General features: G+C 41.8%; 1 protein-coding gene across 2 annotated transcripts; it reads left to right on the forward strand.

The window, feature by feature from the left end:
• The first annotated feature begins 8905 nt into the window (after nucleotides 1-8905).
• BCO1 (beta-carotene oxygenase 1) lies at nucleotides 8906-24055 on the forward strand. Of its 2 annotated transcripts, XM_027907580.1 has the most exons (11): nucleotides 8911-9093; nucleotides 12306-12434; nucleotides 13713-13842; nucleotides 14956-15103; nucleotides 15948-16095; nucleotides 17054-17274; nucleotides 17690-17947; nucleotides 18991-19093; nucleotides 19896-19990; nucleotides 21545-21656; nucleotides 22253-24055. In XM_027907580.1, the coding sequence occupies exons 1-11, from the start codon at nucleotides 9018-9020 to the stop codon at nucleotides 22423-22425; spliced, it is 1593 nt and encodes a 530-aa protein (XP_027763381.1). In that variant the 5' UTR covers nucleotides 8911-9017; the 3' UTR covers nucleotides 22426-24055. The 2 variants fall into 2 exon arrangements, with proteins under 2 accessions (XP_027763382.1, XP_027763381.1); XM_027907581.1 differs by lacking the exon at nucleotides 21545-21656 and having other exon boundaries at nucleotides 8906-9093; nucleotides 22253-22358.

Genomic DNA, 24055 nt, shown 5'->3' on the forward strand with positions numbered 1-24055 from the left:
CCTTGGTGTGTCCTCAGCGTTCCTGCTCTTTGCTGCTTCCCACAGCAGCAGCAACAGGGTGTGGAGCAGATTGCCTGCCATATATAATGGTGATTGTGTCCACAATCAGGTGCTGCTGCTGAGCCCCTGCAAGGGCCTTGTGAGGCCCATTGTGCAAATGTCACGTCCCAGGTGGGATCAGTTGGAAGGGAGGACATTAAAGCATTGCTTTCCTCGTGAACAGGCAAGATAAAGTTGATATATTCTGCTGTTGGACACATGGGAAAGTGAGATAAAGCTCCTCTATCAAAGGCATCGTCGTGCAAACATCAAAGCTGGAGGTCTTTATAACAACAACAAAGAGATATAATAATAGGAATGAGAGGAGAATGAGGAAAGAGAGCAAAGCAAGGAGTTATGAGATGAGAAAACACACACTGCTCCTCTAGATACAATTTAAAAATTTAAAAACAATTTAATGGTTTTGCACTGCTTTATTTCTAACAATTGTTGTTTGAGGTGCTTCTTTTGCATGCTAATGCAATGTCTGTAATTATTGAATCCTATTCATCCTACTCACTTGTTTACATATATGCAGGTTAATCTCAGCTGTTCCAGGAAAGTTTCATTTTGAACTGTTGTGTCTTCTTAAAATTCCACACCCCAAGTGAAATGTTCCTGTCATCTCTTAAAAGCTAAGTTGCTCAGCTTCATAGAGCTACAATATTTATACCTGCTGGGAGGTAGAGGAGAAGGCCTGAAGTTAAAATAATGATTTAGAGAAGATGAAAATATTGCCTTCATCATCAGAACTGCTTGGGAGCCCTATGTGCACGTTCCAAAGGCTGCTGATGGACTTCGGGAAGCAAGCCCAGCAACATTTAGGAGCTGAAATCCCTAAGTGCATCTCAGCTTCCTCATGAAAGATCCCCATCAGGTTTGCAAAGCCTCGGTAGAAACGCAGCACAAATGAGGATCCTTGGCTGCTGTGATCCTGCTGCCCTTGGCATCACCTCCGTTGGATCCGATGCCGAGATGATTAATTTATGCCACCATAAACCTCAAACTGAAAGAACATGCACTTATATTTAGCCACGGATCAGTGAGCCAGTTCCTGCATCCCAGAGGTGCCGGAGCCAGCGATGCTGGATGGATTCCTGTGCTGCAGAAACGCCTCCTGCGTGGTTGTACCGGGCAGCTGAAGGCAATGCCCACACCTGCAGTGGGCCAGCGCAGCTCCAGCTTTAAAGCTGCCAGCCAAAGTTGAGTATGTGCACTCCATCAACCATTTGAGAGGGATCCTCAAGCCTAAGACCCCTCTGGACCTCCAGCTCGTGGCTGTCTTGCTCAGCTGGGTAAAGCAGGACTATGGAGAGGGTTTTCAAGATAATTTTCGTGGGAAAGTGTTTAATGGGTAGGACAATTGTGGAGGATGAGAGGAAAGGGGAAAAAAATGCACTGTGATGCCTCCATAGACACTGTGCTGGACGTTTGCTTTCTCATCACACCTGCAAATCAGGACTTCAGCTGTGGAACCACTGGAGCAGATCCCACATGAATTTCTGACTGATTAATAGGGAGAGCTTATGGAGCAGCTGAGATGTGAATATTCCCACTGGGTTTCCCCGCTCAGAAGAATGTCAACCCACATTTTAATTATCTGATGGATCTGGCCCAGACACCCATCCCCTTCCTGGAAGAGACTATGGAACTATGATTATCAGCTGGTTCTGTTGGGAATGTCTACGATTTAGGAACCTCTTTTGGGCCACATCCAAACCTTCACAGATACATCCAAGCTGCTGCAGAGCTGGGGGGCACCTGCTGTTCACTCAATGGGCCACTGTATATTTGCATGACATTTTCTTCAGAGTCTCTGCTTCTTCTGGGGCCCTGCTGACCTGCCAGACTCTGCAGGAGCTGGCAGCCAACCCCCACACCCACTTTGGCCTTGGAGATCCAAGGAACACAGCTTGTTTGTGCAGGAACAGGTGTAATGGAGGAGATTCAGCTTAAATGTATCAGGCTGAGTGACACAGCCTGTGCATTCCCAGTGGGTGCCTTTGGCTCACTCCTGTCAGGAATGTGTTCTGCAGCATCATCCAGCTCTCTCTCTGCGACTGGAAATTTGACTACACGGACATACAGCTAAAAATGCCCGAGCTGGGGGTGCCACGGGCTGTCCTCTGGGAATCTGCTCCAAAGCCACTGAAGTTAATGGATGTCTTGTCTCTGGCTTTGACAGATTTTGAAACAGGCCCTGAGAAAGAACAAATAATGTTTGGAAATGTCTACAAATAAAGCCAAGCTCTCCAAGTGAGTCTACTGTTGGCAATTTCTATAGCAATGTGCATTTTTTTCCTAATCTACGGTTGCTATAAGTAACCCTTCAGCTGCCTGCAGCAGATGGAGAGGGGAAGAAAGACAATTTCCCCCCTTTTGCAGTTTGTTGGCTTCATGTATTTTAATGCCAGTAAAGCAGTCTGACAGTTTATTCTGTTTACCACAGGAAAGAGAAAAGCATTTATGTGAAAAGAAAATACCACTTTTGGGCATCAAAATTAGGGTCTTCAGGAGGAGAGAAAATTCTGGAAGCCTCTTCACTCATAAGTGAAAAATGACTGGATGTCTAGTAGGCAGTGCTCCTTGAACTTACCTTCTTGTGGCAAACCTGCCTTTTGCATTCTTCCTCAATAGAAAGACTTTCTTTTTTAAATAGTTTTCTTATGCCAGAAATCCACGTGGAGGTTTCACAGTCTAATGGGGTTTAGGTTGTGAGTTGTTGGGTTTTTTGGTTTTTTTGCCTTTTATAGCTTGCTGAATTTAAATGATTTAAGACTTTCCTTCGTCTCACACAAGAGTGTGCAAGAGACAAAAGGGTGCACCTTGCTGTGTGATCTCATCTTGCCTGTTCCTAAAGGCAGTGATGGAAATGCTTGGTTAAAGCTTTCATTGTCTCAGGGGTAAGGACAGTAAGTTTTGCCCTTCTGGCTACCCACGGGGATGGAACTGACCCCTCACAGGTTTGGTAAAGCCACTCCAGTGACCTCAGGGAAGTGTCAAGCATCAGTGTCAGCTCCAGAGATTGTGGACACGCCCAAACCACTCCTTGCCCAAGTTTTTTTGTTTGCCTGTGGCAGAGCTCTGAAGAACTGGGGCAGACCCACAGCACAGGCTGTACAGAAATGTTGGTTTTAAGGAGCTGTCAACCCTTTGCAAACACCCAGGCCCTGTTAATCCTGGCTCAGTTAGAGCTGCCTGAAAGGCTGGTGTGGAACCACGTGCTGAGTACCAGTGACTTCAACTAAAACGCACTCCCTCACCAGCAAGGCTCGCAAAGCAATCGTGTTTTCGCAAGCTCTGACTTAGAAATCAGTGACAAAGCTTTCTCAACATCTTCACACCCTCACTGCAAGCTGAGATAAAGCTATGAATGACTCCTTTGTTTGTGAGCTCTCTTGTGTCTGTTGGAATAAGACTTCCATTTTTCCTCAGAAGTGTTTTAGGGGGCCCTGCAGATCTCTTACACAAGTCCCAACTCGCCCTTAGGATCTGCACCAGATGGTGGCCATCGAGGGAAAGTTTCTTCAGAAAAGCATTGTGATATAAAACACCCCAATAGACAATGTAATCCTGGTTTTCAAATGGATCCTTCGAGGTTTATTCACTTTTTGTTGTTGTTTTTAAGTAGAAGCGGTTGAGGTGAAAGAAATCAGGAGCATATTTCGTTTGCAATGCTGTAAAAGTTATTAGGTGTTAAAAAATATAATGGTGGCCTACACTGGGATTCTCTCAGGGGGCCTTTCAGGTGCTGTTCAACTCTCCTGAAACTGAGCCCATAAAACCAGCTCAGTTTTGATGGCCAAATCTCCAAGTACTCATAATCCTCAATTTATTTCTTTTTAATCTAAGTTTATATACATAACTTATATGCCCTTTGGAAAGTTTAGCTGTATAAGCTGAAATTCTTAGGACCCAGGAGAAGAGCACACACAGTGCTCATCTAACATGTGTAGGTGCAGCAGCATTACCCTGACACCTCCTCCAATCAGCCTTTCATGCCCCAAATTAGGCATCTTATGGATATTACCATCTTTACATTGCTGAGTTTTACTGAATGTAAGGTATAGATTTTATCAGGCATAGAAATATCTCTCTGTTCTAATAATTAAATAAACATAAGAATGGAAACCTGATTTACATTGCTTTGGCTTTAAGGTAGAAAAAAGATATTTTAAAGTATCATTAAGTTGAGACAAGATCATGAGTAGTCCATTTTACTGTGTCATGTAAAGTTCTTGAGTGAGAAGAACTTTATATTATCTGAATAGGTAATAACTGAGTCCTGAGCAGACTGTCCAGAAAGGGATGGAGAAAAGCCCCTGGGTACACCTACACCTTCTGTCTCCTCAGCTGGCTTTAAAAATGCCCATCTGCCAATAAGAAGGTGGGTCACAATCACCCTTCCTTCCTTCCTTCCTTCCTTGCTGCTCTCCTGTGCTGCTTGTCCTGATGGGGACACCCGGTTATTTGCTGACTGAAAAGGGTTTGGTCTTGTTGTTGCTTCTGCTGTTTAATTTTCCATGAGGCAACACACTGAACTTACCAGTGAGCCGTGCCAAGCTGCAATTTTGATGGTATCTTGTTTATAAAAAACAGGGGAAACAATTCTTATCTCATAAAGGGTGCAATAATTAAATTAGAGGCTCATGCCTGGCAGGATGGGGTCAGGATGAAGATAAGCAGGATTACATTCAGGAGCTGTTGGGTTGGACATAATTTCTGTTTATAGGATGTGTATGGTTACCTTCTGGCACAAATGTCCCCTGGATAATTCCCTGAGGATCTTTTCCTAGGAACTGTCCCTTTGGAAGCATTTAGTACTGCCTTTGGTCTGCAGCTGGACTTTCCTCCCCTGCCATCCAGCTGATGCCTCGATATCTGCCTCTTTCCCAACTACTTCCCACCTCTTATTGCTTTCCACAGCAGAACTTTGACTAGTTGGAAAAGGGGGTTAAAGTGTGTCCTGGAGTGAGCTGAAGTTACTGATGGCCAAGGTGAGCCTTGGGTTCAGCAGAAAGGAGCAGAACTGTGTGAAGAACCTGATGACACCTCCTGTGTCCTCGTGATCATGTTTGACTAAGTGGCACAAATCAGATGTGCCATTGCCTTAATATCTTAATTAGAGAACTGTTCAAACCATTAAAGGTGCCCTCTTTGGGTAAAACATTAACTGCTGGATACAAATAGGCTGAACTTTGCCTAGCACGCACAGAGAGGTGAAAAGAATTTGCTTGGGTTTCAATCTACAGGCATCACAATTTTCAGTGGTGTCATCTGCAGACTCTCCACGCTTCCATAAGATTGGAAATCTCCCTTTCCCACAAGATTCTTAAGCCAGTCCAGCTTCCACCTCTTCTTTGTTTCATTTAATTTTGTTACACATTCCTCTTCTGCTTGTTGTGAGCTCTTTCTGAGCTTAAGGGACATGAAAACAGAAAGAAAAAAGCTGCATTTCAAGTACCCATTAATAACATCTCTTCTCAAAAGAGATGAGCTTCACAATCCCCATAATGAGAAGGCTGGAGGTCCAGCAGCTTCCCCCTTCAGGAGCCCCATTTCTGTGTTAAGCCCTCTACTCTCAGCTGCCACCTGACTGAAAGCACAAAGAAGTTCTTTTGAGTTTTAATTTACGTTGCCCCAAAGTCCTGCAGGAGGCTCCGAGGTAGGACAGGGTGTAGCAACACTAATTCTGTGACCCCATTTCTACACCTTCAGCCCTGGCAGTGAATGCCAACCCTCACGTTGTCATTCTGCCCACTGAAAACACACACCTGAACTGTACAATATCACATGTTAAATCATGTAACTGGGCTTGGGATGTTGAAAGGTGCAGATGAGGTTATAGAAGTCTTACAGGGAGGAAGTTCAGGTGGCTGTTTATTTGTTTTACTGTCTAGTGTTTAAGTATTTGGGCGTTATGATCACTGGGCAGGCTCGGCTTGGTTGAAGTCTGGTGTGAGTAGGTCATTAGTTCTGTGCTTAAGCACTTACAGAGTTTTAACACTAAGTTACATTATATTTTTATTTTAATGAACAAATCAGTATTTCTGGTGAGATGTATTAAAGCCATGACTGTATATAAAAGAATATAACATTTTTAGCAAAGAAATTGTGAAATCTCACAAAAATCTCCCCCCCCCAAAAAAAAAAAATTAGAAATCTCATTAAGGACATTAAAATCTCTCAAAAAGAGTTATTTTTGGTCCAAACAATACTGATCAAAACAGTGTATGATCAAAGCTGTTTTGATACAAATAAAATCTGCTTGGAATAATACATGAAAACTATTCTTATTTAAATTTGAACAAAGTATATTAGTCACTCGTGTTTGCAATTATATTGGGACAGTGCAAGGGACATATTCCTAAACAGTCTGGTGGTAATTTTGTGAAATGAGGTCCTGTCAATAAAGCAGTATTTAACAAAGATAAGAGCCTGTGTCTCTAGCAGATGAGATAGCAATCAGTGTGATTTCAGCAAGAACAACTCCTAAGTTCATATCAGGTTTGCTGCTGGAATTTTATGTGGTAGTGGCAGATAACAGCCGGAGTTGAAAGTTCTTAGTGCCGCTCAAAGTCATATTTGTCGAATCAATTTGACCTTTGTTAATGGGCTTTAATTAGAACTCAGATTATAAGCAGAAGATTGAGATTAAAATAATTTAAGTACCATAGAGATAAGCAATTATATTGGTCTCTTGAGTGATTTATTTGCTTCTTGTTAAGTGAACCAAAAGTGCAAAGGTGGCGCACAGCAATGACATGGTCGTTGTACCAGAAACGTGGTTAATCAGCTCTGCTGTCCCTGGGAGGTACCACCAGACTGATGCTGGGCAGGGCAATCTTTGCTCCAAAACCTTCTTCGTGGCACTTTTAAAATTCGGGAGGGAAGCTCAAGGCCCATAGAGACCGGAGGGAAGTGAAAGTGAGGAAGAAGTGTAAGAGGAAACAGCTTATGGCCTTCAGCACAGTTGTTTGGAGCAGAAAGAAACACAGTGAAGCAAAACTGCCCATGGTGGGGAGCTGGTGGATTCAATAATGTTGCCATGAGGGGTGAACAGAGAGAGGAAACTGCAGAAAAAGGTTAGATTTGGTTGGGGGAAGTTTTATAGTCAAAGGGGTTTGCGAGAAGAAGAAACGTGAAATAATAACATCAGAAAAGTCACCTGATCCACATCTTCTGCTGGTGATAATTACACATAATTGTAAATCAATGCTTTGATATTTCTCCATTTCGATGTAAAAAGGGGGAAATTACACAGTTGACAAGAAAATCCATCTCTCCATACCTCACTAAACTGCTTATTTGTCATTAGTCTGAGGAAAACAACAACAAAAGTGTATTAGGAAAAATGAAGCAGGAAAAATGAACCCTGCAAAGCTTCCTCATTTAATTTGTACAAAATAAGAGGCAAAACTTTCAGGCACAGACATTTGGAATTAGCTACCAAACACATTTAGATGGATTTCAGAAGCTGTTGGATATCTATAGCTCCTTGTTCTTCCATCCAAACAACATTTAACAGGTTTCCAACTATCTCATCTTGGCTGAACTTTAAACCACACGAACAACCATGGTGGAGAAGGCAAAAGAGCTTTGAATTAATCTTTTAATTTCTTGCTTGCTCTATGGAAATCTTAATACCCCTCCAGATAAGACAACTCACAGGTCAGATAATTGAAACTGCAGCATGAAGAGCTGCCCACAGAAATGGATGAGGATGCACTGAAATGAACACATTAAAGTGAAGCAAAACGTTGTGGACAGAGAAAATGTCCTCATGGCTTAGGGAAAGGAGAGTTGGGCAGCTCTGGGTCTCTCTCTGGGACTGCTCTGGCAGTCTCTAACACTGCTGAAAAATGCCTCACTTGGCTTTGTGTATAAAGGAAGTCAACATTTCAGTGCACACACACACACTCTTTCTCTCACATATATGCAAAGCCACACATGCACATATTTAAGGTGCATGTACCTCTATGTGTGGATTTTAATGCCCTTCCTCTCCTGCAGCTTTCTGGTTCATTCCTGCTGTTTGTTAACATCACTCATTCCAACAAAGCCCTTATATTTTCTTTTTAATCTCATTTCTTATGTTGTTATCTTCTGCTTCTGTAGGTGCTTTCCAAAGAGGGACCAAGACATGCTGTCCTGATGATCCCCTGGAGTGAAGATCAGCCACTGAACAGGCAGGAGAACAATGTCTAATGAGTGTGTCAGAGCAGTCTGCAGCCCAAATTGTGTTTGGAATAAAATGAATATGTATATTTCTAAGAGCTCAGTCAGCTTTGAGAAGTGATGTTAAAACATTTTGGGAATAATGGTGATTTAGCTGACAAAATCAGATTTTAGGGTAACCCCATAGGAAATTGCATAATATATAATTGTGCAAAGAATCTCTTTATCCTTCGTGGTCAATGGAGCCTATGATTTGCTCTGCAATCACATGCTTTATATTGAAATAATTCTCTTCCCAGAGGATTTTAAAATTAACAACATCGGACCGAGTTAAGTACCTTATCTAGAAACAAAAGCACGAAGTTAAAAATCTGCCTTCATTTAAAGAATCCTGCCATACTCACAGAGTGGTTTCAGGTCACGTATGGGTGAATATGTTCGAGTGACTGTATGAAGAGCTATTTACCTGGAAAGCTGCGGGGATGTTCCAGCCACCCCTGCCTGCCCCTGGCTGTGCCTCAGCCCCGCTCATCGGGAGCAAAGGGGCGACTCACATTTTTCCCCCTTTCCCCTTTGCACCGGTGAAAGAGTTAATTTCCGTGCGAACGTGCAAGAATTACGGCGGGTGTGCAAGGGATTAAAGATCAGCTATTATAAATTGTCAGTCTATAAGCCACCGGCCACCGGCCCGCCTTGCACTTTGACCTTATCTTTATATGTAACAGGAAAAAGCCGTTCTGAGCCCAGACAGGGGGGGAGCGGGGCGGCTGCCGGAGCGCCGGGCACGGCAGGGAGCGGCGATGTCCTCGACGATGGAGGCCCTGTACGGCAGGAATAAAGAGGAACACCCAGAGCCCATAAAAGCCCAGGTGCGGGGTAAGTGGAGGAAAATCTGGTCCGAAACGAGCCGCTGTTTTGGTGTTTTCCAGCCTGTAAAAACTGCGACACCCGTTCACCCGAGGCAGCGCTGGAAAGGGAAAAGGAGGGAGAGAGAGACATACGCGAGGGAATTTTGTTTAAAGGGCTGATCTCAGATAATGTTTGTGAGCCTGCTGGGGGCTTTTTCTCACTTCGCGGGCAGTTGTGTGTACTTTTCCCAAGTCTGTTTGAACAGGGCTCACCGAAGTTGGTGGTGAGGGATTTCCTCTCGGCCGCCCCCTCTCCCCCCGTGGCGCTGCTCGGGCTTTCGCTTTCGCTCTCTGTGTCTCTTCCCTGCCCTCCCTCTGTCCGCTCCCGCTCTCCCCTGGCTGCGGGGGATGCTCACTAAACTTGGGGCTCGCCAACAAGTAGCCAAACAGCAGTACTGACCGCCCCAGGATAGCCTTAAAAAGAGGGCTGAGAAGTTAATCCAGTAAAACTCGAGGAGTTTCCTTCAGCGGGACGGTTTGAAGTGGCTCTCTCGGAGAGGAACACTTGACCAGCCTGTTATTTTTCCTGGTTTATTTTACTTTACAAAAGACCCTTTTTTTTTTTTTTTTTTTTTTTTTTTTTTTTTTTTTTTTTTTTTTTTTTTTTTTTTTTTTTTTCCCTACAGCTACAGAAGAGGTTTTATTGCCGAGAACTCCTGTTTAGTAAATCTGCAGTATTGTTTGTGATAAGTAGTCCAAGAAACGTAAGGAATCTTACACCGATTGAAAAGCCACTTCCCAAGTACAACGCTTAAAAATGTGACAATTAAATCTTGCACGACTTTGTAGTTGTTCAGCTTGGTGGCTGAATGGGAAAGGATTTTGTGTTGAGTCAGACGAAGAGCTTTGCTATAATGGCCTTTCAATTATTTTATGCCTTTATGGGTTTATGCCTTTCAATTGTTTTTTTTTTCCTCAAGATAACAACTTCTTAAAACATTTGAAACTGTTTGCAAACAAACCATTTTTCAGATCCAGTCTCTATTATGCAGTGGTTTATTTGAACAAAGACTGCATATCTTAGAAAACAAAGTTTTGTATACAAAATATTCCTATATACAGAATTTCATTGCTAAAGAAAACTTTCAGAGAACCTTGACCTCCTTGAATATTTTGCTAGTCCTGAGCTCTGCCGGTATTTTGGCTCCTTGTTACTCAATATGTACACTGTAAATATCAACTCACATTTCTAAGGTCAGCTGCAATTTAACCCATGCCCTCTATGGGAGCCACGTCCAGCCACGTCTGAGACTCTGTTGCTACAATAGTTAATAAATATCCAAATATTTGGGGGTTTCCCTGTGTCACTATTGTGTCCTTACTTGGTAGGGAAAAGGACAGAGTCCAGATTTTTAAAGCAATATAACACTTTAGAATGCTGATTGGTACCAAGTGTGATTACAGAAATGGTTCATTCCCACTAAGATGAATTTTCATCTGAAAACCTCACTAGATGCCCCTTTGCTCCATGTTTTCCATACTGAAAATATGCCAGGAATTACACTGAATTGCACCAGAAGTTTCAGAAGTTGTACTAAATCCACAGTGCTCTAAAAAGAAGATCCTTCTCCCCCCTGTTTATCTCTTCCAGCAAAATTATTTTATTGGCCTGTCCTGGAACTTTTTGAGCATCATTATTCTATTACACAGGAATAATCTCTAAACAAAATTTTTAGCCCTAGGAGCTGCAAGATGTTGCCTGAATTGCCCATAATATGGGAGAAATAGCAAAGCTACAACCTGCTACTGCCAGAAAACAGAAAAGTTTAGCAAAGGAAGTGGCAAGAAGAGAAACATTTGTATTTTAGGCACGTAAAAAGACTCAACTTGTTCAGCAGTTAATGTTCAGTAGTCAACCAAATGAAAATCATGGATCTATTTTGAATGTACACTTTCTTAAGATCATAATCCTATTCTCTCTGAAGGATTTTTTTCTTTTGCTTACTGGTGGTTTCTTCACTGTCTTCCCACCAGCTATTTTTAGTTACTCAGGTTTTGTGCAATTACCTGTATTAAAGGTTAAACCACGTTCATCACACACACACTAAAGTACTGTAACTGTTGCTTTGGGACCTCTTTGTGTTAAAAAGGGAAGTAAAGTTTGGTTTTCCAGAGTCTTCTAGGGAGAAAAAAAGAAGAAGAAAAAAAAGTTCTCCGCCTGTTGCATCAACAATTTTTTATCTTCCTCGTGTATTCCAGAACTGTAACCCTGATGAAGTTATGCCCTAAGGATGGGTGATGGCTGCCCAATCCCTGCAAGTGTTTAGGGCCAGGCTGGAAGGGGCTTTGAGCAAGCTGGTCTAGCAGAAGGTGCCCCTGCCCATGGCAGGGGGGTGGAACTAAACAATCTTTAAGGTCCCTTCCAACCCAAACCATTCCAGTCTGTGATTCTAACAGTGTGGAGGAGCAGTCTGTAATATTAAATGTTCCCTCAGGAGGCATACACAAAGAGAAACAAGTGAGGCTTTTCATTTAATATCTGTTATGCTTTTGTTCATCTCTTTAACCCCAGCGACATTCTCTATTTGTTGTGATTCTGTGAGTCAAATGGTAGGTAATATATTTCGTGCAGGGATTTGAAGAGGAACATTTCTGATTCAAAGCTCAACAGTACTTACATATTTTCAGTACAATATTCCTGCACTTCATTTGTGTACAAAGCACTACATTATGCCTAATGTCACAAAAGCACTTCCAAAATGACACCACATTATGCTGTGTAATTTAATTAATGGGATTTTTACTGGAATTAATTTAGCCTGAAGTCTAAGCTGATATACTGAAAGCCAATGCAGGTCATCTAACCCATAAAATATGTTTGTTTCTGATAAGCTCTAGCTTTTCCTGGCACGAATGAAGGGGTGGAAATGTATCACTGTAAAATCTGAGTGCAGGAAAGAAAGCTCCAACTTTATTGGCTTACTGATAATTAACAAATTACATTCCAGCCATCTCATCTCCTTATAGTAATCTCATATAGCAATAGTCATGCAGAATGTTACATTTTCGGGCAGAGGAAATTTTAGTGAACCTGAACTCCAACATAATTGTATGGTACTGCAAATCTTAACTCATCAGTGATCTGTGTGACTACATTAAAACTCTGTCCTTAGGAAAGCCATTCTGGAACAGGCCCCTCACCTAAATGAATGGATACTGGTAACTCCTTTCTATTTACAGGTGAGTTGCCCACCTGGTTGCAAGGGATCCTCCTCCGGAATGGCCCAGGGATGCACACCATAGGGGACAGCAAATACAACCACTGGTTCGATGGCTTGGCTCTGCTGCACAGTTTTACATTTAAAAATGGTGAGTTGTTGCACATCACACTGAAAACAGCTCCCCAACCCACAGTTTGGTGCCTTACGTTGCTGATGCTGTTTTGAGTCGGGTTAGAGCGTTTGAGGTTTTGTCTGTAGAGTGGCCTGTGTGTGAGGTGGGAACTGCTGCGGGGAAAGTCTCTGCAAGCACCTCCCTGTCTGCAGCAGGAGTGTCTCTTATCAGGGAGATGCTATATTGTCCTTTCTTCAGGAGTGCCAAAGTTCAGTGTTGACAGCACGAAAGCAACTCTGGGCAGGTCACTGCAGGGCAGCCTTTGCCTTCCACCCACAGCAAGAAAACCTCTGTTGTTTTAAAATGGATCAACCCTGTAATACCTGGAGATTTTTCTGTTGTGGATGAACAGCCTAATTTCAGGGAAGACTAACATTCCCCTTTGGGGATTTGGCTGCAGCTATAACAGCTGCCAGCAGAGTAACTGGGCCACTGTGTCACTTCACACCTCAAATCTCACTTAGGTGATATTTGACACCCCTACAGTCCATCCTCCTGCTTGTCATCTTTACAGGGGAAAACAGGCAGCTCCTCTATCCGAAACAATTGCATTTTTTTTGTTTCCAGTTAGGGCATTTTTCATTCATTCAGCTGGTGTACAGTGTGAAGCAAGATGGTTTTTTGTGACAAAAAGTATGTACCTATAAAAAAAATGGGATTTACTCCCACCATCCTCCAATCCTAGTGCTTACTTTTTACCTTTCATTTCTGTGATTGGAAGCATTTCATGCAAGGATCTCCTTGCCTGTCCAGATCTACATCCTTACCAAAATAACCTGTAAAGAAATGGTCAGTGTTTTTTAAATTGCCAGTATGTTTTAATTATCTAAAGCAAACAGAGCTCACTTAGTTCAAGTACGGGGGTCCATTAAATATTTTAGGGCAGACTGATTCTTTCAAGCAAAATCTCCTAACTAGATTTTGCCAGAACAGGAGATTTATCACACCCACACACGGATTGTATAATTAATCATTTTTGCACAGAGTGTTTTATTTTACTGGAACAATTGATCCAAATCCCTCCTTTGCCCTCAGAAGTCCCCCAGTGCTGCCCAAATGTGTAGGGAATCAGGGAATCCTGATTCAGCAGCCACAAAGCCTTTCCAACCAGGGAGTTCGGGACATTGCTGGGTTCATTCCAAACAGTTGTTGGCTGAAGGACAGCTGCTTGAGAAACTTTGGCTTTACCTAATTTGCTAATTTTCTGAAGAACTGAGTATCAAATAGGCTGGAAAGCTGTTTGTTGCTCTCCAGGTGAAGTTTACTACAGGAGTAAGTACCTCCGAAGCGACACCTACAACTGCAACGTCGAAGCGAACAGAATCGTGGTGTCCGAGTTTGGGACGATGGCTTATCCAGACCCTTGTAAAAACATATTTGCCAAGTAAGCAGTGCTTTTCCCAACGAGATTCTTCTGTCTGCTTCTCTCCCTGTTTACCCCTGACAGATATGTACAGGTATAACGTGTTCAGCAAATTTACAGTTACTAAATATCAAGAAGGCCTCCATGGATTAGTCTAAGGCAAACACTTTAAATTGATTTTATCACCCATGTTGGTTGTTTTATTCACTTACAGCAAACAGATTTTGTGAAAAACAAACATTTTCTTTCGCAAAACTGACAATAGTCTGCAGGAGGGAGAGGAGCGAGAGAGGAAAAGATCACAGAATCACAGAATCTGCAGAGCTGGAAGAGGCCCACAAGGGTCATCAAGCCCAACCCTTAGCCCTGCACGGGGCTAAGAGATGGGGAAGTAATTAATGCAAAGTCTATTCAACAAAAAGAAGAGAAGCATCAGTAACAGCAAAAAAAAAACCCAGAAAAGCTTTTTGATTAAAGCTGATTTTACAGAGAGGTGAGGTGTAAGCCATCATTGGTCTGGTGAGATTGGCTGTAGGTATTCCCCAACAAATGCAAATAGCTCACCCCTCTCTACTTCCTGGCTGAGCTACCTCTAGTGACCTCGAACGTGATACTTGGTAAGAAAACGTGCAGGAACAGTTCTTGCAAAACAGCTGATGTGTTGTAAGCTGTTCCACTGAATTCAGATGATTTTCCTCCCTCTTCCAGCAGTAAGAGAGTAACTGGCATTTTAAGATCAAAAGGGATATCAGCAACTTGGTCTTGGCTTCCAGGGACTACGATAAGATCCTACACTAATAAGGAAAACTTTGGAGCCCATGTGTGAAGTTTGGTCTTTGAAATCGTAATTGTGATAATGGGATAACAAAAATATTCCATCAGGGACTGTATGACTCTATCTGTCTATGAAGGCATACACTGAAAAACCTTCCAGCTTTTAGGTAGGCACTGCTAGGCCAAATTTTCCCAAGGCAGGCCCAGGAGAGTGTGTCATTAGCCCGTGCTGATGAAGCAGTGCATGTGCTGGAGCTGCCCCAGGCCCGTGGCACTGCCCGGCTCACTCGTGCTCTGTGCAGGGAAAGCAGCTCCAGCTTCCGGCTCTAACCAACCCTTTGGGCATCTCCCTCTGTCCAGGGCCTTCTGCTATTTGTCTCACACCATCCCTGAGTTCACAGACAACTGCCTGATCAACATTATGAAAGCTGGGGATGATTTTTATGCTACCAGTGAGACCAACTTCATCAGGAAAATTAATCCGCAGACTCTGGACACGTTGGACAAGGTATAAACCTCTGCCTGTGGTTTTAGTTCCTTGTCTGCTGGTGAATAAAGTTTCAGGCTGACTGATGAGGATCCTTGAACACCAAATATTTTTCTTCTGCTGTTGCCTTACTTTTGAAATCATGGCAAAGTGAAATAGTGAAGGTCCCAGATCTTTTAAGGGCTCGTGAATTCAAATTTAAATCCCGTATGGTTTGGAAAAAGCTGGGCTTTGAGCAACTTCACTTGTACATAATCTAGCAAGGCTGCAGGAATAATACCACAATCACATGATTGTTTTGGATGATTGCCATTGTTATGTATCTCAGTTATAAAATTATTTACATAATTAACAAATCAGTGGGTCAGTTATATGGCTGCTTTTCAAGAACCTTATGCAAGACATTACTTAATTATCAAAAATGGAATCTTGATGCATCGAAATATTCAATGAGGTTTTTTCCTAGCAGGCAGTACAGCTTGAGTACAACTTCCGAAATTTAAATCAAACAGAAATCTTTTTGCTGCAGCAGATTGCCAGACCCACAGCCCTGTTAAATAAACTGATTCCAGGGTGCAATGGGAATTTGCACAGGAACTTCTTTAGCTGATCCTCCCCTGGTGTTACATGGCTGCAAGGGAGGGGTGGCTGTAATTCAGATTCTGTAACTCAGTTTTAGCCTTAAATTAGGAAATCATTTGACATACGCCATTTGGTTTAAATATTTAAATTTCAAGGTCATTTGAAAATGGGGTGCCAACAAAAGGCTGCCAGTGCTAAAAAGCTGGTGGATATGTGATGTTAGCTGAGATCAATCTTAATTCTCTTTCACTTCTCTCAGATCTCTCATTGTATCATTTTCCAGGTTGACTACAACAAATACGTAGCTGTAAATGTGACAACTTCTCACCCACACTATGACAGTGATGGAAATATTCTCAACATGGGCACTTCAATAGTTGATAAAGGGAAGACAAAATATGTTCTATTTAAGATTCCTTCCTCTGTGCCAGGTAAGAGATGTCTTTTATTGGTATTTTCTAGAAACTCCTTAGCAATTTCTTCTCTTCTGAGGTAAGGAGGAGTGATACAGCTCTTCTAGCAACCAGTGGTGTTCATTTTCTTAATTTCAACTTATTGATGTTAAGTGCTTAGCCTGTCTGGGCATGTGCTCTTACAAAGGTTCATCCTGAGTACTGTGTAAACAGGGTATTTCACTAGGAAGAACCTTACTTTCAGATGGAGATTTTAAAAAACAATTTTCTCTATAGGGCACTATATATCATGGGAAATTGGAAATTTTAATTTCTTCATAAACGAAGATTCTCTTAAAATGCTGACACCACGATAATAAAGAAGCAAATAATACCTGATGTAGAGCCAATTCCTCTCTAACCTGGCCCTACACTGGGCATTGCTGAAGCACCATCCTTTGTTCACAGAGCAAATCACTTACTCTGTTTCCTTCAAATAATATTTTGTGTGTGGGTGGTGGTGTTTACAATCAGCTGCCTGTCCCTTGCTGAACAATCAAGAGGCCCTTCCACAGCTGCAGGATCAGTTTGGAATTTCTAGCTGGGGCTCAAACAAACTCAGTATAGGTCAAGCAGGAGCATCTCCTTAGCAGTTAAAACATAAGGGGACATTTGAACTCCTTTTAAAAGCTGCTGATTTAAGTGAACACCTTTCTCTGCCATGCTGGAAGTACTGAAGACAGTAACCAGTGGAATCAAATCCCAGGACAAGGGGGTTCTGCCTGAATGGATCTGGCATTGTGATTTCACTGTGCTGCTTCACTGGGACGCAAACTTCTATGTTAATTATACAACAGTAAACAAACCACCTTCTTAAAAGGAAAATGCAACTAAAACTGAGAGGAACCTGTTCTTCCATGCATGGCAGAAATCCAAGCACAAGTTTGGATAGGAACTTACTATAAATATGTTTTTCTTTTTGACCATTTCTATTCAGACCACGAAAAGAAGAAATCTTGTTTCAAACACCTGGAAGTGGTTTGCTCCATCCCTTCTCGCTCTCTGCTCCACCCCAGCTACTACCACAGCTTTGGGATCACAGAAAATTACATCATCTTCATAGAGCAGCCCTTCAGGCTGGATATTCTCAAAATGGCAACTGCTTACATCCGAGGTGTCACCTGGGCCTCCTGCCTTGCCTTCAGTAAGGATGACAAGGTACTTCTGATGCTGAGCAGTGGAATCAGGCAGGTGTTGGCATCTGCTTCCTTCATTTCAGTGCTCCCTCCTTTTTTTAAACCCTTGGCTTTTGTGTTGCACAGTTTTTTCAGAAGTTGTCTATTTTTGAATACTCTCCCACGTCCAGAAATGTCACAAATAAATCTTCTGAAGCTCTTGAGAAAGAGGGTAGTTTAGAAGCCAGGTACTGTTAGAAATACTGTGTTCTAGCAGAGAAATTCCAACCTGCAGCAGCATCTGGGACACATCCAGTCGCTCCTGGCCCCGAGTTCTTAATATGCTTCAGTAGAGAGACAGTGATTAGAATGTCGATGGTTACCAGTGGAAAACAGTTTTCTAAATAGCTGTTTCCTGACTATGAACAGTTTTCAATAATGTTTTTTTTATCTTTCAGACTTGGTTTCACTTTGTAGACAGGAAGACTAAAAAGGAAGTGTCCACCAAGTTTTATACTGATGCCATGGTGTTTTTCCACCATGTCAATGCTTATGAAGAGGATGGCCACATTGTTTTTGATATTATTGCCTATACAGACAATAGCTTATACGACATGTTCTACTTAAAAAACATGAATAAAAACTTTGAAGAGAACATCAAGCTCACCTCCATCCCGACCTACAGACGATTTGTGGTTCCTCTGCAGTTTGACAAGGTAGAAAGAAAATGGCTTTTTAATCTGTTCTTTGATCAGTAATTTAAAATACATCAGTGTGATTAACGGGTGAATTATTACTTGCCAGCCTTTGTGTGCAAATTTCTGGTTCTGGGATGCACAAAAGGTGCAGGAGGTTTGTTTTGTGTGCGTGTTGTGGGAAGTGGCAGCGAGTGGCTGGACACAGTTACTGGTGCTGACACCATCCCTGTGGGGAACAGGGCCATTGGCAACATGGCATTCTCTTCCCAGGGAGATTTCTTGTTCAATGCCATCAAATACAAGCAGATGTATCACCTTGGCTGCTGACTGCAAGGGCTTGCAGAAGGTTTTTCACAATCTGTTTGCTGCACTTTACTGGAAGCCCACATTTAATACACACATGCTCCCAACTATTGCAGTGGTTATATTAAAATGAGAAGATTTCATTTAAGTGGGAGATACACCAGGAAGAGAAAAGATTTTATCTTTCAGTTTAATTTAAAACATCATTTTACATCATTGTTTGCACAGAAGATCTTATACTGCCCAGCAACTTGGGGCAAGTTTCTGCCTGAGACTTTTGGAATGGATATTACTTTTTCCTTCTACATCCTGGAGTCTTGCTGCTTGGTTCATGTTTCAGCTCTGCAGCACTGACAAAGGATGATTTTTGCACTTGATTTTCAGCAGGTGCAAAAACCTAACATTGGTGACTTCTAGTGGGAATGTGATACTCAGTTCTTTGAAACCCATCTTTGTTCATTTAATTCACCAATTTGTTGTACTTCTGGAACATAGCCACGTGTATCTAAACCTTTCTAAGGACTCAGTTTGATTCAAAACCATTATTCTATGATACAATAAAATACCCTGAGTATAACAAGATTTCTAATGAAAACCTCAGAATGGTTGCAAGATAAACAACGTAAGGAGGATCTTCTTGAAAGTTGATGATTTGCTTACTCCCCACACTGTTTATATTAATATTAAACACGATGAAAAATCTAAATTGGAAGCATATTCTTAGGGACACAAGATTTTTCAGTGTATATCTCTTTCAGGATGCTGGAGTAGGTTCTAATTTAGTCACACTTCCCTCTACTGCAACTGCTGTAAAGGAGAAAGATGGGAACATCTGCTGCCAACCTGAAATACTGTGTGAAGGTGAGACATAACCATCATCCAGATCTCAAATACATTCTCCTACACACACAGAGGTGCATTCTGATAATGCCTGAGAGCTGTTCATACATGTACAATCTTTATAAAGTGAAGGGAAATGGCACTTTTAATCAATATGCTTACATGACAGTATCTTTTTCTTCCTTACTCCCTTCCTCTGGGTCTGTCCAGTACTACATGAGCCTGAACATTTAAATGCCTGATGTTACATCAGTTTTGTGTTAATACAGGATCCCAAGTCTGATCTCACATCTATTAATAGGGCTTGCAAATCTACCTGTTACAAGAGTCATTTTAGTTAAATGGGTCTGTTATAAATAGTACCTTCAGGTTTTGCTGTATTTTATAAAGATTGCCTTGAAAAGCGGATTTTGGACTTTTTTTTCAGGGGATAATAATGGGAATATGCAAATAGGATATATTTACCTAAAGTGAAAGTAATGTCTTAGGATGGTAACCTCCAGTTTTCTCTCAGTTGTTCCAGTCATGTATTTATGAAGAAAGAAAAAAACCCCAAACCGAAAAAACCTTCATAAATTCCAGTATACTGAATCCCTAAGAAGGAAAAATTGTCAGTTTTTGAACTAACAACCCTGGCTTAATTACATTAACACCCATCTCCTGCTTCTTAGAAATTCAGACATACAAAATCTATGCAACATCTTTATGAAACAGTGTCAGGGTTTTCCACAGGGCAAAACTTCCTGAAGATTGGGATATGTAAATGTACATTTGAGTTACTTTTCTTTTCTTGTTGCTAAGTCTTGACCTTTACTTTACCCAGGGATAGAACTGCCTCGCATCAACTATGACTATAATGGCAAAAAACACAAGTATGTGTTTGCAACCGAGGTGCAGTGGAGTCCAGTTCCTACAAAGGTACAATTAACATTTACAGAGTCAGTGTTTTCCCATTTGTGGGTCATTCCCATGCAAAGAAACACGAAAAGCCTGAGTTCTTATGAGGGTAAGCTCCTGTTGTACCATTTCCCTGATAAAGAATTAATAAACTCAGGCTTCCTATTCCCACAAAGTCTCCTGAATAGTTACTGAGACCCTCAGTTTTCTGCTGTATTGGGCTGAACCTTCTGTGACGTGCCAAGGAGAGAGTAGGAGGAATTACTGATAGATGTACATATTTAATACCTTTTTGCCTTTAGGAAACCTACCTAAAAAAATAAGATATTGCAACACTACCTAATAAACTTTAAATATTAAAACAGTATCTGATTTTTCAGAAGGCTTTATATTTTATTGGCTAGTTCTCTATTAGGGGGTAGAAAATGCTTTGTTTACCTGTGCATGATGCCAGCTTTTCAGGAGACAGCCTTTAGTGTTAGTATTTGAAGGGAAGAATGCTACACAGACAAACTCACTCTTTACAGTTCCTGCTCTGGGACTACAAGGCAGCACAAAATTGAGGTCACTGTTGGTTCTGGTATATAATTACCACAACTGATTACAAAATTAAGCTGGATTTCTGCATGATGCAAGAAAAATTTATTGCAGCATATCTGACAGAAGCTCAAACAAATCTGCAAGTTTGTGATTTCCAGCGTAGATAATCCTTGACTGACTTAAATGTAACAAAAGACGCTGTTAGATTTTCTTTTTTACATCAGTTGCAGTTTAATTAATGCAAGCACAACAACCACCACGTATAATCCACATATAATTCAATATAATAAGGTAAAGTCTGTCAGTGAAGTTGCTGTAATCTTGAAGTTAGAGAATTCGTCCAAATTCCTCCTCCACTGATTGCAGTGGTTTCACTTTTGTGTAAACGTATTTTTTGGCTTAAGATCAAAAGGGAAAAGAATAGAACTGCATCTGTGTGGGTAGAGAAGAGGCCTTAATGGAATTGAACTGAAAATGCCAGGCATCCCCTCTGGCAATTGGTTTGGCCACTCAGTGAGATGAAAATCCACGCTCTGCTCCTTCAGTAAATTCCAGTGTCTGCCCCACTAGTTTAATCTTTACCCCTCACTGTGAATAGCCTTGGTTCTGGCATATGTACCTTACTGCACAATAGAAGGCCTTGAGAAATAGGGAAAATAATTCACAGGATTAGAAAATGCTTCCTGCAAAATCTCACTGCATTGGCATTAAGGACTTAAATGTTCCAGGGCTGGGACTCTGTATAGTGAGGGCATTATTTATACTGAAGACCTCGTGATCTGTCAGTATTTGTAAACTATAAATGAAAGGTGTAATATTAATCTAATGAAATGAAAAGAACATTGTGTGATTATTAGGCCACTAAATGTGATTCCAAAATGTAACGTTTTTCAGGTGTTTCCTTCCAGTGCCTTATTGCTCCTTAACCCTTAGCATTGGTGCCCCCTGCCAGCTGTCTGGTCACGCTGTGCCTTTGGAAAAAGCTCCCCTTGGGGTCACTGACGTTTTTTCTTTTCTGGTCACAACAATTTTTAGATTGCAAAATTTAATACCCAGACGAAGGAAATGCTCCACTGGGGAGGGGAGGACTGCTGGCCATCAGAGCCCATCTTTGTTCCCAGCCCTGATGCAAGAGAAGAGGATGACGGTAAAATAATGGCAACATTCTGAAAGCTGGAGTTGCACGAGTTTTGTATTAAATCTCACGAGTTTCATTGTTCTTAATCAGGAAAGCTGGGTTCATGCTTCCACTGTGAGATTAAAAGTAGCACCAGCCATTTTATTCCTGCAGACATAAAACCAAAGTAACAGTGGACCAAAATCAGTTTTGTGATGTCTCAACGCAGCCATAAACAGTAAAACCAATGCTTAGGACTTTCCAGAGAGCCACTCTTTATCAACAGTGGGAAGTGAGTGATGCTACCAGTGAGAACCAGTGGCACTGCAAGTATCCCTGTAATCTCCATCTAGTTCTGTTCTCAGCTGACCCCTTGCAAAGGCAAATGGCAAACAGCTGAAAGGAGGAGCCCCAAAACTGCCAGGAACAGTTTGGTGTCGGTTTGCTTGTTTTCCTTCCCACTGAACTGCAGGCAGAGCAGCAGAAAGCACAGAAGAGAAGCACCCATTAGTTCTTTAGCACTCTCAATAAACTACTCAGGCAGTAAGAACTGTTTCCTGACAGTGTTATCTTGTCTGCCTGCTGTAACTATTACATGCTTCTAATTCTTCACTTGTACGTCACAGGTGTTGTTCTGTGCTGTGTTGTGAGGAGTGACCCGCAGAAAGCGCCCTTCCTACTTGTCTTGGATGCTAAAACATTCACAGAATTGGGACGAGCCACAGTGGATGTGGAAATGCATCTGGACCTGCACGGAATGTTCATACCACAGCAAGATCTGAAGACTGAGACTGAATAAAATGCTGTTTGTCTTACTGCACAGACCACCTTCTGCTGAATGTGGGATAATATCCTTCAGGAACAACCTTCTCTTGTGACAAGAAATTATAATCTTTTCAATATCTGTGAATAATCTCTTATGAGAGATAGCAGTGACTTTTGTTACAAATTCTTGTATGCACAGCTGGTCTATGGCTATTCCAAAAGCAGAATTAGGAGTGTGAAGTGCTAACGTTGTGTACAACTCGTGGGGCAGGGAACAGGAGACAGAGGCAGCACGAAATGTTTTCCTTGAGCAGGCTCAAGCTTTGTGAGGCAGTGAAGTGCTGTATTTATAGGGTGACACATGGCATGAGTCACACATGTCTGCAGGTCATGGAACTTCCACGGGGCTGTCGCAAGACTGCAGCTGACAATGAAAGTTGTCTCCTGCCAGAGGAACCTCACGCTAAACTATCTGCTATATTAATAATTCATGACAGTGTGTTCTCTTGGTGCTTGATTTTCTTAAATTCCACCAGAACCAAAGTATTACGTTGAGGTGCTACATTTTTCATATCCAGAATCCACAATACTGCAGCTTTGCTAGCAATTTCATGGTGTATTTCTCACTTTTATGTTGCCAAAACCAAGTAACTGTATTGAAATAGAGTATATATTTTTATGTAGCATTCAGTTATACTTTAGTGATACCCAATCTTAAGCACTTTGTATTTAAATCAGTTTTTCCTTGAGGAGAATATCTGACATTTCATGTAACTAGATGATTACATTGTGTAAAAGATAAAAAGAGTTGTAGTATTTGTTAATATTGCTACCGGTGTCTGTTAATAACAGGATGTACGTGAATGAGGGCAGTGTATTTCTAGCAGAACTCAGACACATGTGGACAACAAATTGTTTAGGGAAAGAGTGAAAGACCTAATTTAGGCCTCATCTGAACCACACAGAAGCTGAAACTACATACAAGCTGCTGTTGCCAGAGCTGAGCACTTGCTTTTTGTGTGCTTAGGAACATCCCTGTTCTCACAGTGGTTTATCACTGCCTGTACCAGATGCTTCCTAATAAAAGTGCCCAACTCTCACCAACAGGCCCAATTCAAAAGTGCATTTCAACATCAAGTTCATGAAGTGCCAAGTACAGCGGGACCGGTTTTTGTTACAGGAATGGCATTTCCTAATCCCCTGAGTGCATTTCTGTTCCCCTGTCCGGGGCATTGATTTTTCTTTAACTGAGAGCTTTTTTGCTTTGAGTTGTATTTTCCTATTGCAGACGCCTTCACTGCTGGAGGCATCTTTACTGATGGAGAAAACCAGGGGTACATCCATCCATGCAGGTGTCCATCTGCTCTGTCCACATCTCCACACTGCTCAGGTACCTCTCACTTTTGTACACACATTCTCACAGTGTCCTTGCTGCTCCTGCTGTTTCACAGGTAGGAAACACAACGAAATCCTTGTCATTTACTATCTCCCCATCACATGAGAACCTGGGCCTTGGTGAGTTGTTCTAAGATGTTTAGAGCAGAGCAGGAGCTGCACCATCATCAGCCACAGTTCCTGTCTGCTCTGTAACAACTAGAACTCAGTTTCTCTGCTTAAGTCTTTGCACTTTATAAGTGTAAAGAATATACAGAATATTTAATGTT

The sequence above is a fragment of the Empidonax traillii genome, unplaced genomic scaffold, assembly GCF_003031625.1.
Source record: "Empidonax traillii isolate 1590-97213 ecotype Southwest subspecies unplaced genomic scaffold, ASM303162v1 scaffold1494:size100556, whole genome shotgun sequence".
NCBI classification, from domain to species: domain Eukaryota; kingdom Metazoa; phylum Chordata; class Aves; order Passeriformes; family Tyrannidae; genus Empidonax; species Empidonax traillii.

Bases quoted from the DNA above. Each gene is read 5' to 3' on its own strand.
- BCO1 (XM_027907580.1), top strand. From the start codon at position 9,018: ATGTCCTCGACGATGGAGGCCCTGTACGGCAGGAATAAAGAGGAACAC. The intron at 19,094-19,895 runs GTGAGACATAAC...TACTTTACCCAG, and splicing joins ACCTGAAATACTGTGTGAAG to GGATAGAACTGCCTCGCATC. The intron at 19,991-21,544 runs GTACAATTAACA...AACAATTTTTAG, and splicing joins GGAGTCCAGTTCCTACAAAG to ATTGCAAAATTTAATACCCA.